Below are 16,295 nucleotides of genomic sequence, written 5' to 3' on the forward strand. Positions count from 1 at the left end.
ATCAGGATGGTATTCATTGGTGCACATCATAGAAAAAAGTGTTTCTTATTGGACAGGTTCAGTTAGTCCCTCCCAGGTTGTTATGTCTTCAGATTGGTGCCTAACGAATACAACCCAGCACTGTTCCTGATTCATAAGGTTGTGTTACAGTCCATGACCCCACGAACAGAACTCCCACCACCGTCCATGTTATCTGACCTAGGATCAGATCTCCCACCACCGTCCATGTAATCTGACCTAGGATCAGATCTACCACCGTCCATGTAATCTGACCTAGGATCAGATCTCCCACCACCGTCCATGTAATCTGACCTAGGATCAGATCTCCTACCACCGTCCATGTAATCTGACCTAGGATCAGATCTCCCCCCACCGTCCATGTAATCTGACCTAGGAACAGATCTCCCACCACCGTCCATGTAATCTGATCTATTACAAAACTGAACCTAGATCAGCCCTCCTACTCTGAGGCTTTATGAATATGGGACCGGATTTCTTAATGAGTCTGAGCTGGAAAAAAAGTGTTTAAGTAATGAGTCAAAGTTGTTCTCTGAAGAGGCGGGCTGGAGGCAGGGAAGCAAATGAGGCAACCAAGTGAATTACTACATCTTTATTTCTGATGTGACTCAAAAAGGGGAACAGCAATAAAGACTTTGGTCACAGGCCTTGAACAGAAGACATTCTGACATGTACTGCAGTCATTATACAACTCAAATATATAACAGGGAAATGTATATACAGCGTGATCAATATTACCATCAGACTTTAATATCTACGAGAAGATAGCAATATAACGGGATAAATGTTAAACATTTTAGCATGAATAATACCAAGTTCAGTGTATGGACAGCAAAGCCCTCTACTTCAGAGAGAGACGTAGAGCAGTAGACAATGAAACAGAGGTCCTTAAAAAAATACACAAATTCATTTTCAATGAGATATGGATCAATCAACTTCACAAGTGAAGAAACTGCCGTAATTTAAAAAGATCTGAAACCCAAATAAGAGCATCGTTTGATGCAGGTATATGATCGAGAAACGCATGATGCAATGCGGTCCATAGTGATGTTCAGCAGGTTGGGGGTCCATTCCATTTCCAGTCCAGTCAATTCACAAAGCAGACCTAATTCCATTCCACATGTTCCTCATTGAAGAGAATTGGAATTTCAGTGTACTTCCTGAATTGACTGGATTTGAACCCTGAACTTCAGTATAAAGTACATGTTGAATGCATGCTGTATGGGATATGTCAAAGCCAGCTTTTGATCAAGTCATGATTGGGGTCAATTTGAATTGAAGTCAGTCAATTGAGGAAGTGAATTGTATTTAACATTGCTAATGTAAAAACTTGGAATAAATAACTTCTGCTTTTCAGTTTGAGAAATCATTGAAAATAGATCCTGTTTTTTTCAATTATTGTATTGGAATTTCAGTTGACTTCCTGAATTGATGACTTCCAATTCAACTTGACCACAACCCTAGATCAAGTGTATCACGTGTTGCTGCATTAGGTAGTGTTGGCGTCCTTCTTCCCAATCTGGCAGTACAGGGTCATGGCGAAGGCCATTCCAAAGAGCTGAAACACAAAAAAAAGGTACGTCACAACCCATTAACTACCAGGCTATAGCCCAGGCCCACATCAGTTTGTGGTGTCTAGCCTGGTTCAGATCCATTTGTACAGTCTTGCCAACAGGTTGTTAATTGGCAATGACAAACAGCCATCGGCGTCGCCAAGAAGGTGCCAACAGATCTGGGACCAGGATACATTCACTAAGTATTGAACAGTGAATTGCACATATCCATCTTAATGTCAATGACAACAGCCATAAAGTAAGAGTTAGTGAAGATGAAACAGACCAGTACTGAACAGTGACTAGAACAATAAAAATGTATTCCATTTCTATGACCAGTACAGTGCATAATATAATGTATTAATAGAGTCTTTGTTATAGAGATTGGACTTTTGGATTCTTACCATCAAGACTGCAATACCAAATGCAATCCCCAGTGCGATAATCGCGTGCTTCTCAATGAAGGAAGTCACAAATGTGACACAAGGCTGTGGAGGACAAAGCAAACAGTCAACACTAGTGAACACCAGGTCAAGTTAATTGTATGAAGACGCTACTTGGAGGTTCATGGTTGTATCATCCTGGAACCCTCTATGGTTTCATGTGCTGTAGATCAGTTCCCTGTACAGGTTCTGTTTATAGGACTGTAGTGGAATGGTAATGTATGGTAGTGTAGTGTAATGGTAATGTAGTGTAATGGTAATGTATGGTAGTGTAGTGTAATGGTAATGTATGGTAGTGTAGTGTAATGGTAATGTATGGTAGTGTAGTGTAATGGTAATGTATGGTAGTGTAGTGGAATGGTAATGTATGGTAGTGTAGTGGAATGGTAATGTATGGTAGTGTAGTGGAATGGTAGTGTATGGTAGTGTAGTGGAATGGTAGTGTAGTGCAGCGGTAATGTAGTGTGCATTTATTGATGTTTCCTTCATATCAAGTAAATCCACCTTCCTTGAAAGAGTTTTCTAAATAGTATTTTATTAGTGTTTCTCTGCTTACCGTTGTGTACACTTGGCGTCCTCCTGCACTTTGGCACACCTGAGTGGTGTCAACACAGTTACAGGAGCTGGGGACAGCGGAGCCCCAGTCAGAGGGTCCGTTGATCAGTCCACAGCACTTTGCCTGAAAAACAAAGGAGTTAACCCTCCCTCTCACCAACACAGGGGTTGTGTTCAATAAAGGCACACTGTCATTTTCCCATTGCAAAACATTTTACTACAATCTGTTTAGGTTGCAGCCCATCTAACATTTTATTAATGTTATTCAGTTAGTCGACAAAATTATCAAATAACATTCGTTGCCGATTAGAACAATTAATCTGGACCCGACTAATTAAACCAATAATTATTCATACATTCATGACAGGACCATCAATTTCTACATCCCAAATTGCACCCCAAAGCCCTATGGGTCCTGCTCAAAAGTAGTTCACTACAGGGAATTGGTACAATTTGTGGCGCATCCTATGTCCAGGTGATTCATCTTGGGACCTGTGAAACCACCACTTTTCGGAGGCGGCAGGTAGTCTAGTGGTTAGAGCATTGGGCCAGCAACTGAAAGGTTGCTAGATCAAATTCCCGAGCTGACAAGATAAAAAATAAAAAAATCTGTCGTTCTGCACCTGAACAAGGCAGTGACCCCACTGTTCCTATGCTGCCATTGTAAATAAGAATTTATTCTTAACTGACTTGCCTTGTTACATGGATAGAAATGGATAGAAAACTTGAGTCCAAAAGCCTGTGTTATCATGGTAGTGGCATTGAGGAGTTTTGAATTATGGGGGGATTTCAACTTCATTGGCTGATCTCTCCTGATGGCCCTGTTGGTCATCAGGAGAGATCAAAGAACTCATTTAACTTGTGATGAAGTGTACTACATCAAAACAGCGAGTACCTCAACGGCATTGCCTGTGTGTTCACAGACACCATAATTGGACAGATTTTCTTTATACATAATTCTCTACGGTACCTCAACTTCCAGTTTCTGAATGTCCGTTTGAACTTCAGGCTTCTGGTCCCTCAGTGGTAGCAGCTTCGCCAGACTCTCCTTCACCCACACCTGAGACTGGAAGAGGCAATTTACAGTCATTGAACAGTAGGGGAGTCACACATGAAACAGGTGTGGAAAGCATGTTTTATTACCACATTCAAGAAGTGTCAAGCTACTGACGGTATACGAGGGGCTTAAAATGGTAGGAATTCAATTGTCCCAACAGGTACAGTAGCGGTTAAGAGCGTTGGGCCAGTAACCGAGAGGTCGAAGGTTAGAATCCGAGCCGACCAAGGGACAAATCTGTCGCTGTTCCTTTGAGCAAGGCACCCTAATTGCACCTGTAAGTCGCTCTGTATTAAAGTATCTCCTAAATGAATAAAATGTAAAAATCTGATCGCACCAAGTGTCATCATGGGTGATGACATCCTCCTTACCTTCCCCTCACTAACAGTGGGTGTGTGAGACATCCCTCTGGGCACAGAATGCAATTTCTATTCCACGTTGGTTCAACGTATGTCATTGAAATGTGGAAACAACGTTGATTCAACCAGTGAGGGTTTCCTTCTTACCTTCTTCTCTCCGACAGCTCCCAGGATTCCGGCGATCAACAGGAGGATGAAGATGAGGAGCAGCCCGATGAAGAACTGAAACAAAACAATAACCGCTCACATGATATTTGTCCATGAAGTCCCATCGAGCCCAGGGGACAGTTATCTGGATTTAACATATCTAACATTTTAATCTGATTTGGGGTTTTCCAAACTGAAATGATACTCTGATCCTTCAGATACAGATTTGGTAATCCAATATCACCTTTTAAAAATCAGGATTCAAGTGAAGAGGCTATTTTTGATACCGAAAACATATTTACCCAATTTGTGTGTCTGAATTCAAGATGGAGTGAACATATTTCCCTCCCCCATTTATGCACAATACTGCATAATGGCAAAAATATGTTCTAGACATTTATTGAAAATGAAGTAGAGAAATCACATTTACCAAAGTATCCACCCCCCATGAATACTTTCTGAAGGTACAGTATAAGGGATTTGCAGGCTCCATTTTAAATTTGACTTATTTTAATTAATATAGTTTACTCATCTGTGTCCCTGTAATAGTGAAGTAGTACCCCAAGCTGTCCATTACATTGGCGTGGTGTGGGCCAGTTCAAACCACTGAAAATCTGGATTCTGTGATTTTGATATTTTGGCATCTATCCAATTATTTTCTGGAGGGGGAAAAAGATGTCTCAAAAACAGCCAGATTGTCTGTTTTTGCTATCCGGGATCAGATCATTTACAGACTCTGGATCATTCTGATCCAGATTAAAAGTTGTGAAAAACTGGCCATACAAGTCTTTTCCAATGAGTGAACTGGGAAACCGTCTCATACTTGTCACTCTTGCAAAAGAGATGCCATCTCTGACATGTATAAAAAGGTTAAATAAATGATTGTGTGTAGGTACAGTGCCTTTACATATTCCACATTCTTACATCTACATACAACACCCCACAATGACAAAGCGAAAACCGGTTTAGAATTTTGTGCTAATTTATTTAAAAAACTATAATCTTATTTACAAAAGTATTCAGACTGTTATGAGACGAGATTGAGCATCTTGTTTACCTTGATTTGTTTCTACAACTTAATTGGAGTCCACCTGTGGTAAATTGATTGGACATGATTTGGAAAGTCACACACCTGTCTATGCAAGGTCCAATGGTTGACTGTGCATGTCGGAGCAAAAACCAAGCCACGAGGTTGAAGGAATTGTCCGTAGAGCACCGATCCAGGATTGTGTCAAGGCACAGATCTGGGGAAGGATAGCCCAAAAAACGTGGCGTTGAACAGTGGCGTCCATCATTCTTAAATGGAAGACGTTTGGAACCACCAAGACTCAACCTAGAGTTGGCCTCCCGGCCAAACTGAGCAATTGGGGAGGGGCCTTGGTCAGTGAGGTGACCAAGAACCCGATGGTCACTGACAGAGCTCCTCTGGAGATGGGAGAACCTTCCAGAATGACAACAATCTTTGCAGCACTCCACCAATCAGGCCTTTATGGTAGAGTGGCCAGACGGAAGCCAGTCCTCAGTAAAATGCACATGACAGCCCGCTTGGAGTTTGCTAGAAGGCACCGAAAGGACTCAGACCATGAGAAAAATTATTGTGTGATGAAACCAAGATTAAACTCTTTGGCCTGAATGCCAAGAGTCACATCTTGAGGAAATCTGGCACCATCCCTATGGTGAAGCATGGTGGGGGTAGCATCATGATGTGGGGGACGTTTTTCAGTGGCAGGGACAAGGAGACTAGTCCAGATTGAGGGAAAGATGAACGGAGCAAAGTACAGAGAGATACTTGATGAAAACCTGCTCCAGAGCGCTCCGGACCTCAGACTGGGGCAAAGGTTCACCTTCCAACAGGACAACGACCATAAGCACACAGCCAATGCAGGAGTGGCTTCCGGATAAGTCTCTGAATGTCCTTGAGTGGCCGAGCCAGAGCCCGGACTTGAACCCGAGCAAACATCTCTGGAGAGACCTGAAAATAGCTGTGCAGCAACGCTCCCCATCCAAAGTGACAGAGCTTGAGAGGATCTGCGGAGAAGAATGGGAGAAACTCCCCAAATACAGATGTGCCAAGCTTGTAGCGTCATACCCAAGAAGACTCAAGTTTGTAATCGCTGCCAAAAGTGCTTCAACAAAGTACTGAGTAAAGGGTCTGAAGACTTATGTAACAGTGATTTTTTTTTATATTACATTTGCAAAAACATGTCATCCTGTTTTTGCTTTGTCATTATTGGGTATTGTGTGTAGATTAACTTTTTTCTCCATCAATCCATTTTTGAATAAGACTAGCATGAAATGTGGAAAAAGTCAATAGGCCTGAATAGTTTCCGACTGCACATGAAGAGACTGGTTTGGTTAGAACCTAGAACCGCTTCAGTGGTTGGCTATTGGGACAGCATTAACCTATGCAGTGTACAATAATGCAGCATTTTAAATGTAAATGTGAGCGTTGGCTGTTGTAAGGGAGTGTGTTTCCCCCTCACCAGAATGAGCATACATCGGTTTTCCTTAATGGCTCCACAGCAGCCCAGGAAGCCCAGTACCATGATGATGACACCAACAGCTATCAGCAGGTCTACAAACGGCACTGCCTGATCCAATATCTGAGAGAGAGGGTCACAGACAGTTACTCAGTCATTTTACATGTAGATATGTGCTAAATAGGTTTATATGACTGGATCCATTTGTTTCAAGGTGGTGGGTATACATTTGCTATTTTTACTGTGTAAAGACGGCTTTTGATGGTGTTGGCATTAATTTAGTGTCACACTGGACATTTCCTTACCACGTTTCCATTCTTGCTCACTTTTAGGTAGATGGAGACACCAAGAATGATGCAGCCACTGATCTGGAAAACAAAATGAGATGAAATGAATGTTTTATCTAGAATCAACTTTAGAAATTTGTGCATTTCAATGTCACTGGGATTAAATGAGCAGGTCTTGTTGCATATCAACTCAACATGAATGTGGATTCATTTCAAACAATCACAACACTAGCTACATCAGGTGGCAACTGAGGAACTACAGTTGAACCACCACAATGGAGGAGATACAGCATCATCCAGCCCCCACATGAAGACATCTTTACTGGGTTAACAGTAAACTCTAGACCACATGGGAGAATCTCAATTGCATTAAGTTGATTTTCAGATCCTCTCCTCTTAAATCCAGAGGGGAGAGGATGTGAGGAATCCAGGAAATTAAATAGATTCTCCCATGGTCAGAACTGATAGTGACAGGTTACATACATTGAATATTTGATTGGAGTTGTGTTGACTAAACACATTTTTTTTGCCAGTAACTTGAAGCCATTGATGAATGATTTGTTTGAAAGCATTCCATACTAACACATTATGTGCCTGTGGACATCAGGTTAAATGTCAGGGCCATATGAATGAACGCTCATTTAGAAAGATTACAACGTATACCAAAATTTATGTTGAAGACGTTCTGCGATGACTGGACTATGAATTTTGTATTATTTTGGCTTTCAAAAAGTGTAAAGATTCCCTTCAAGATTAAAAAAAAAAAAAAAAAAAAAATGATTCTGATTGAGATTAACTCCAAATATGAGTCCCCATATTCACACAGCCCCCCATGTGGCCTGGAATGGCAAGAAAAAACCTCACAGCACTTAAGCTAAATGCAATGAGGGCCGTTTCCAAAATAAACACTGGGGTGTAGTCTTCGACAAGAGCGCTATTGTAAAGTGTAATTTCAGCAAACAATGCCAACTTTTGTTCTTAAGCCATGGACACTTTAAAATGAGCTTCTACGCACTGTCAAAACATCACTATAGCCTGGGTACAGTCATCTCTGGTGAATATATTACACTATAGCCTGGGTACAGTCATCTCTGGTGAATATATTACACTATAGCCTGGGTACAGTCATCTCTGGTGAATATATTACACTATAGCCTGGGTACAGTCATCTCTGGTGAATATATTACACTATAGCCTGGGTACAGTCATCTCTGGTGAATATATTACACTATAGCCTGGGTACAGTCATCTCTGGTGAATATATTACACTATAGCCTGGGTACAGTCATCTCTGGTGAATATATTACACTATAGCCTGGGTACAGTCATCTCTGGTGAATATATTACACTATAGCCTGGGTACAGTCATCTCTGGTGAATATATTACACTATAGCCTGGGTACAGTCATCTCTGGTGAATATATTACACTATAGCCTGGGTACAGTCATCTCTGGTGAATATATTACACTATAGCCTGGGTACAGTCATCTCTGGTGAATATATTACACTATAGCCTGGGTACAGTCATCTCTGGTGAATATATTACACTATAGCCTGGGTACAGTCATCTCTGGTGAATATATTACACTATAGCCTGGGTACAGTCATCTCTGGTGAATATATTACACTATAGCCTGGGTACAGTCATCTCTGGTGAATATATTACACTATAGCCTGGGTACAGTCATCTCTGGTGAATATATTACACTATAGCCTGGGTACAGTTATCTCTGGTTAATATATTACACTATAGCCTGGGTACAGTCATCTCTGGTTAGTATATTACACTATAGCCTGGGTACAGTCATCTCTGGTTAATATATTACACTATAGCCTGGGTACAGTCATCTCTGGTGAGTATATTACACTATAGCCTGGGTACAGTCATCTCTGGTGAGTATATTACACTATAGCCTGGGTACAGTCATCTCTGGTGAGTATATTACACTATAGCCTGGGTACAGTCATCTCTGGTGAATATATTACACTATAGCCTGGGTACAGTCATCTCTGGTGAGTATATTACACTATAGCCTGGGTACAGTCATCTCTGGTGAATATATTACACTATAGCCTGGGTACAGTCATCTCTGGTGAATATATTACACTATAGCCTGGGTACAGTCATCTCTGGTGAATATATTACACTATAGCCTGGGTACAGTCATCTCTGGTTAATATATTACACTATAGCCTGGGTACAGTCATCTCTGGTTAGTATATTACACTATAGCCTGGGTACAGTCATCTCTGGTTAATATATTACACTATAGCCTGGGTACAGTCATCTCTGGTGAGTATATTACACTATAGCCTGGGTACAGTCATCTCTGGTGAATATATTACACTATAGCCTGGGTACAGTCATCTCTGGTGAGTATATTACACTATAGCCTGGGTACAGTCATCTCTGGTGAATATATTACACTATAGCCTGGGTACAGTCATCTCTGGTGAATATATTACACTATAGCCTGGGTACAGTCATCTCTGGTTAATATATTACACTATAGCCTCGGTACAGTCATCTGGTCAAATACATGGAGTGGTAAGACAACTATGGGAAATGCAATGAACAGTTACATCCCTTTTAATGGAATTAGATTTCCAGGACGTGTAAATAGACCACATTACAAATAATAGAATGCAGGGTGGGTATCATTTCCACCTAATGCTTTTCCTATCAGATTGCTGCTAAGCAACTCAAGACAACCTAACAAATCTTTTGTTTTATTCTTGAGATAAAGAAGACACGGTCACCTTGCCAAGACTGGACTGGCAGCAAACACAAGTCTTTGACAAAGAACAGGTTGTGAGCAGATCCTAGCTATTGACTGGCCTGGTCATTCTCTGGCCCTGACATCATCCCGAATGGTATCTGATTACCCATTGGCCCAGAGTAGTATGCTTCAAATCAAGATCAAGGAGTTAGCCAGCTAACTGGCCTGAATATCATCCCAAATGGAATGTGATTAGAGATACCCTCATCCACACATCTAGGTTTAGCTTCTTAATGTTAAATGAACCAGAATTTTTTTTTCTTTTTTCTGTTCGTTTCTCAAAGTTGCTGGCTAACTCACTGATCCTGCTTCGTAGTATACCCCTCTGGTCAACAGTAGTGCACTATAGGGAATCCTAGGGTTCCATTTGGGACACCTAATAGTAATTGCACCAGTCCAAAGGGCAGGTGACACCTTAGACTGAATACCCTTTGTAAACGAACACCACAAAACGTACTATGCCAAGCGTTCAGTTATTGCAGTGAGGCAACATTGGCTGCCTGAAAATATCACAAGTCTAAACCATAGAGTACAGTTATGTCTAGATACATGACTAGTGAGTGCTATGCTAGGAACACTGAGCAACAAGTCTTCCCATTCTACATTTACGTCATTTAGCAGACGCTCTTATCCAGAGCGACTTACAAATTGGTGCATTCACCTTATGATATCCAGTGGAACAACCACTTTACACAGTGCCCTTGATCAGGCCCTACACCCAAACAAGGGCACTGCCTTCATCCACCTCTGGCCTGCTGGTCCCCCTACCTCTGCGGAAGCACAGTTCCCGCTCAGCCCAGTCAAAACTGTTCGCTGCTCTGGCACCCCAATGGTGGAACAAGCTCCCTCACGACGCCAGGACAGCGGAGTCAATCACCACAAGTGTTCCATTTTAGAATACGCTTCTGCAATTCACATAATTCAATTCTGGCAACATTTCCTACATCAGTCATAGAATTTGGAGTTCCAACCACACACACACACTAAACATCACTGTGCCTGGTGACATTTAGCCATATATCTGGATTGCATTCATTACACCAAACTGAAGAAAACTGACCGAATCAGGGAGGGCTAGAGGCTTGTCCATTGAGAAACATTCCTTTTTCATGTTGCAAAATGTTTAGCTATGGAGTGCACTAATGAATACGACCCTGCATTAACTGTGGGAACTGAGAAGGCTTGTTAAGCTATCATCGCAAAGACAACACCTTCCAGAGGCAATGGGAGGTAGAATTAGTTCTCCTCCCCAGTCACCCGAGAGTGAGAAAACCAGTTAGGGCAGTACATGCACATTGTAGAACACTGACTAAGTGATTAAGTGATACTTGCACCAATGTCTTCTATCCAACAACTAAGTGTCAGAGGTAGTAGTCTAGCCCAGTACTCCCCTACCACCAGTTTCATAAGTTAATGAGACCAGGGCCAAACACAGATTAGTATGGGAATGTACTGAAACATGTCCTCAGGCCTAATGCAAATAGAGTTGAAGTCAGAAGTTTACATACACCTTAGCCAAATACATTAAACTCAGTTTTTCACAATTCCTGACATTTAATCAGAGTAAAAAGGCCCCGTCTTAGGATCACCACTTTATTTTAAGAAAGTGAAATGTCAGAATATTAAAGAGAATGATTTATTTCAGCTTTTATTTCTATCACCACATTCCCAGTTGGTCAGAAGTTTACATGCTACCAAATACTAACTGAGTGTATTGGCATTAAATTGTTTAACTTTGGTCAAAACGTTTTGGGTAGCCTTCCACAATAAGTTGGGTGAATTTTGGCCCATTCCTCCTGACAGAGCTGGTGTAACTGAGTCAGCTTTTGTAGGCCTCCTTGCTCACACACGCTTTTTCAGTTCTGCCCACAAATTCTGTAGGATTGAGGTCAGGGCTTTGTGATGGCCACTCGAATACCTTGACTGTGTTGTCCTTAAGCCATTTTGCCACAACTTTAGAAGTATGCTTGGGGTCATGGTCCATTTGGAAGACCCATTTGGCGGACCCACCCGTCTGGCTTTTTTATGGCGGTTTTGGAGCAGTGGCTTCTTCCTTGCTATGTCAATATAGGACTCATTTTACTGTGGATAGAGATACTTTTGTACATGCTTCCTCCAGCATCTTCACAAGGTCCTTTGTTGTTCTGGGATTGATTTGTGCTTTTTCCACCAAAGTACGTTCATCTCTAGGAGACAGAAGGCATCTCCTTCCTGAGCGGTATGACGGCTGCGTGGTCCCATAGCGTTTATACTTGCATACTATTGTTTGTACAGATGAACATGGTACCTTCAGGCATTTGGAAATTGCTCCCAAGGATGAACCAGACTTGGAGGTCTACAATTTTTTTCTGAGGTCTTGGCTGATTTCTTTAGATTTTCCCATGATGTCAAGCAAAGAGGCACCGAGTTTGAAAGTAGGCCTTGAAATACATCCACAGATACACCTCCAATGGACTCAAATGATGTCAATTAGCCCATCAGAAGCTTCCAAAGCCATGACATTTTCTGGAATTTTCCAAGCTGTTTAAAAAGGCACAGTCAACTTAGTGTATGTAAACTTCTGACCCACTGGAATTGAGATAGTGAATTATAAGTGAAATAATCTGTCTAAACAATTGTTGGAAAAATTACTTTTGTCATGCACAAAGTAGATGTCCTAACCGACTTTCCACAAATTTCTTGTTAACAAACTGTAGTTTTGGCGTGGTTGAAAAAGAAGTTAATGACTCCACACTAAGTGTATGTAAACTTCCGGACTGCAACTGTACATAGTGCTGTAACCTGTGAGTCTCTACAGTGCTGCAAGTCTCCAACCTGTTATGCTACATTACATTAGTGATGAACCTCTCCAACCTGTTATGCTACATTACAGTGCTGTACCCACTACAGGTTAGCACCTCTTCACCCCATAACAAAAGTGTTTAGCTAATAAGAACACATGACTTTAATACACTTTACACTACCCCATCTAGAAACAACCCCTAGGCTACTGAACATACATATGTACAGGACATAGAGAAACAATAGTATAACAAATGATAACAGCTCTAGAAAAAGCAACAGAATAGTATATTTTATTTATTTATTCCTTCGAGTAGCTCCAGCCTTCCATCTGATCACCTAGATGGAGTCTTGTGACATACTTCTTAGGCTCTATATCTACCCAATATTTTAGAGCTCCACTAAATACCCCTGGGGGGGGGGGGGGGGGGGGCTGTTTCAGAGACGAGACAGAATTAGAACTACTGTTTCTGGTTTGTTTAAGGTTCGGTAAACAGACGAAAAACTCAGGACCAGTCCTGGCAACAGGCTGAGGACAGATAAACAGGAAGCACTACACTTAAAGTGGTATTTTCCACATCAACAGTAGAAGACTATTGTATGTTTCCTGTCAAGGCTATGATTGGGAGACTAGTTTAAGAAGTTGTAAAACAGAGATAGGGAGTTGTGAATGGCTATAAGCTTTTTTTCCTACACACAGATTAAATCACCATGTCGTGTCTTCCAAAAAAACTACTTGTAAAACTCAGGACAGAGACCAATGAGAAAGTCATTCATGTTATTATTCTTTGAAGGGTTTAGATCTGAGAAGTGCATCTATACATTAGCCTGCTATGACCTGGCTGTAACCTTCCTCTGGTCGGGCTGAGAGAGTGACGAGATGGGATTATCATTGATTTGATCATGTCTTTAGAAAGATGGAAAAAGCCAGTATGGCTCTATGGAGCAGAAACCATACAAAGGAGGGAGTGGTCAGAGTTATTTTGTCATCAAGGATTCATGAAAGTTAGTCATGTGATGTTCACACATTGTTTCCATAGAAATTTGAATATCATCTCATTTCCATAGCAGACATGTAAACCGATTTTTAAAATGGATTACAATGTGTACTAGGCTACTAGTTTATCACTAAACTAACAAACATCACTAGCCACACACACACACGATTACAAACCTACATCAAATCAAGGACACTATAGTTAAAGTAAAACATGTAGGTTCATAGGACTCACCCAGAACAGTAGATTGAAGAGGAAGAGCAAGTACTTGATACACTTATTCACAGCCATCTTCTAACCTTCCAACAGCCAGGCAAGATGTGATGTGACAGACCAATGTTAAGTTAATCCCTATTCCTCTGTTCCTGGTGTTGCCCGTGTGTGTGTGAGGGTTCTTTCACAAGCCCGTATTTAAAAGCTGTGGGTGTGGTTACTGACTACTCAGTCCAGTCCAGGCACCAACAGTCTCCTACCAGTCCCCTCTCTCTAGCCCGTATTTAAAAGCTGTGGGTGTGGTTACTGACTACTCAGTCCAGTCCAGGCACCAACAGTCTCCTACATAAAGACCCCACAGCAAAAACCCTCCTCTGAAAGCCTGACTCTCAGTCTTCTATATAGTGAAATACCAGAGCAAACACCCTCCTCTGTTTGTAGTTAAATAAAGTTAGACTAGTTCAAGTTTGAGCAGTTCTGACTCTCGCTTGAGAGAGACTGACCTCCAAAACAGACTGACCTCCAAAACATAGACTATGCAAACTAAAACAACACCAGCTATATCCTGGGCAAATAGTTTGGATCATGCCCTGAATATGCTTTCTGTATACTCCTCATCACCTGCCTTCTGAACAACAATAGGCTATTTTCCTTCATTAGATTGATTGGAAAGTCCTGGTGTAAGGGCTTGATTTGGCAAAGGGATGAATTCCAAATCAACCTCTAGTACCTAGGCCAGGGGTGTCCAACTCATTCCATGGAGGTCCTCCTGTCTTGTGATTTTTGTTTTTTCCTTTCAATTAAAACCTAGACAACCAGGTGAGGATAGTTCTTTACTAATTAGTGACCTTAATTCATCAATCAAGTACAAGGGAGGCGTGAAAACCCACAGACAGTCAGCCCTCCGTGGAATTAATTTGACACGTGACCTAGGCCCTCTTGGATAGGTTAAATTATCAGATAGGTGATGGCAATAATATGTTAATTGCTTCACCTTGCCTTATGATAGGCTGGGTTGAGTTTACACCATTTTGCTTACACCTTTCCAATCATTTCAGATCTACAGGAGTGGCTAGGCAGTAGGGAGTAGGTGATAGTGGTCGGTTTGGAATTCAGCCAACCTCTCAAAGTCCTCTGCTGGCTCGTTCATCAGTGTAATCAGCCAGTAACAATTATCATCTGAGTCCAATTAACTAATTACGCCTACTGCCAATGAACTACATTATCAAGGCTCACAAGCTGTACCTACTGCTAATGAGCTACATTATCAAGGCTCACAAGCTGTACCCACTGCCAATTAACTACATTATCAAGGCTAATAAGCTGTACCTACTGCTAATGAACTACATTATCAAGGCTAACAAGCTGTACCTACTGATAATGAACTACAGTATCAAGGCTAACAAGCTGTACCTACTGCTGATGAACTACATTATCAAGGCTAACAAGCTGTACCTACTGCTAATGAACTACAGTATCAAGGCTAACAAGCTGTACTTACTGCTGATGAACTACATTATCAAAGCTAACAAGCTGTACCTACTGCTAATGAACTACATTATCAAGGTTCACAAGCTGTATCTACTGCTAATGAACTACATTGTCAAGGCTCACAAGCTGTACCTACTGCCGATGAACTACATTATCAAAGCTAACAAACTGTACCTACTGCTAATGAACTACATTATCAAGGCTAACAAGCTGTACCTACTGCTAATGAACTACATTATCAAGGCTCACAAGCTGTACCTGATGCTAATGCATTACATTGTCAAGGCTCACAAGCTGTACCTACTGCCGATGAACTACATTATCAAAGCTAACAAACTGTACCTACTGCTAATGAACTACATTATCAAGGCTAACAAGCTGTACCTGATGCTAATGCATTACATTGTCAAGGCTCACAAGCTGTACCACAGGAAATAACAACCATTATACCTGTTAAAGCCTTGCTCTGTACAACTTGTCAATCTTTGTTTGACAAAGCAACCCCCATATACAGAGACCTACCCATTGTCTCTGTCTGTCCCCATATACAGAGACCTACCCATTGTCTCTGTCTGTCCCCATATACAGAGACCTACCCATTGTCTCTGTCTGTCCCCATATACAGAGACCTACCCATTGTCTCTGCCTGTCCCCATATACAGAGACCTACCCATTGTCTCTGTCTGTCCCCATATACAGAGACCTACCCATTGTCTCTGTCTGTCCCCATATACAGAGACTTAGCCGTTGTCTCTGTCTGTCCCCATATACAGAGACCTACCCATTGTCTCTGTCTGTCCCCATATACAGAGACCTAGCCATTGACTCTGTCTGTCCCCATATACAGAGACCTAGCCATTGGCTCTGGCTGTCCCCATATACAGAGACCTACCCATTGTCTCTGTCTGTCCCCATATACAGAGACCTACCCATTGTCTCTGTCTGTCCCCATATACAGAGACCTACCCATTGTCTCTGTCTGTCCCCATATACAGAGACCTACCCATTGTCTCTGTCTGTCCCCATATACAGAGACTTAGCCGTTGTCTCTGTCTGTCCCCATATACAGAGACCTACCCATTGTCTCTGTCTGTCCCCATATACAGAGACCTACCCATTGTCTCTGTCTGTC

At 41.7% G+C, this 16,295-nt stretch overlaps 1 protein-coding gene across 1 annotated transcript; it reads right to left on the reverse strand.

The window, feature by feature from the left end:
* Nucleotides 1–1,206: 1,206 nt before the first annotated feature.
* On the reverse strand, nucleotides 1,207–13,969 carry LOC145861436 (tetraspanin-8). The gene is made up of 8 exons (XM_082964243.1): nucleotides 13,694–13,969; nucleotides 6,918–6,980; nucleotides 6,616–6,735; nucleotides 4,133–4,207; nucleotides 3,540–3,635; nucleotides 2,571–2,693; nucleotides 1,976–2,059; nucleotides 1,207–1,576 (listed from the first exon to the last, which is right to left on the reverse strand). Exons 1-8 carry the CDS (start codon nucleotides 13,748–13,750, stop codon nucleotides 1,508–1,510), a joined length of 687 nt encoding a protein of 228 aa, XP_082820369.1. The 5' UTR covers nucleotides 13,751–13,969; the 3' UTR covers nucleotides 1,207–1,507.
* Nucleotides 13,970–16,295: the final 2,326 nt, after the last annotated feature.

The sequence above is a fragment of the Salmo salar genome, chromosome 17 (genome assembly GCF_965601325.2).
Source record: "Salmo salar chromosome 17, fSalSal1, whole genome shotgun sequence".
In the NCBI taxonomy this organism is placed as follows: domain Eukaryota; kingdom Metazoa; phylum Chordata; class Actinopteri; order Salmoniformes; family Salmonidae; genus Salmo; species Salmo salar.

Bases quoted from the DNA above. Each gene is read 5' to 3' on its own strand.
- LOC145861436 (XM_082964243.1), bottom strand. From the start codon at position 13,750: ATGGCTGTGAATAAGTGTATCAAGTACTTGCTCTTCCTCTTCAATCTA. The intron at 6,981-13,693 runs GTGAGTCCTATG...TTTGTTTTCCAG, and splicing joins TCTTCAATCTACTGTTCTGG to ATCAGTGGCTGCATCATTCT. The intron at 2,060-2,570 runs GTAAGCAGAGAA...TGTCCTCCACAG, and splicing joins GACGCCAAGTGTACACAACG to CCTTGTGTCACATTTGTGAC.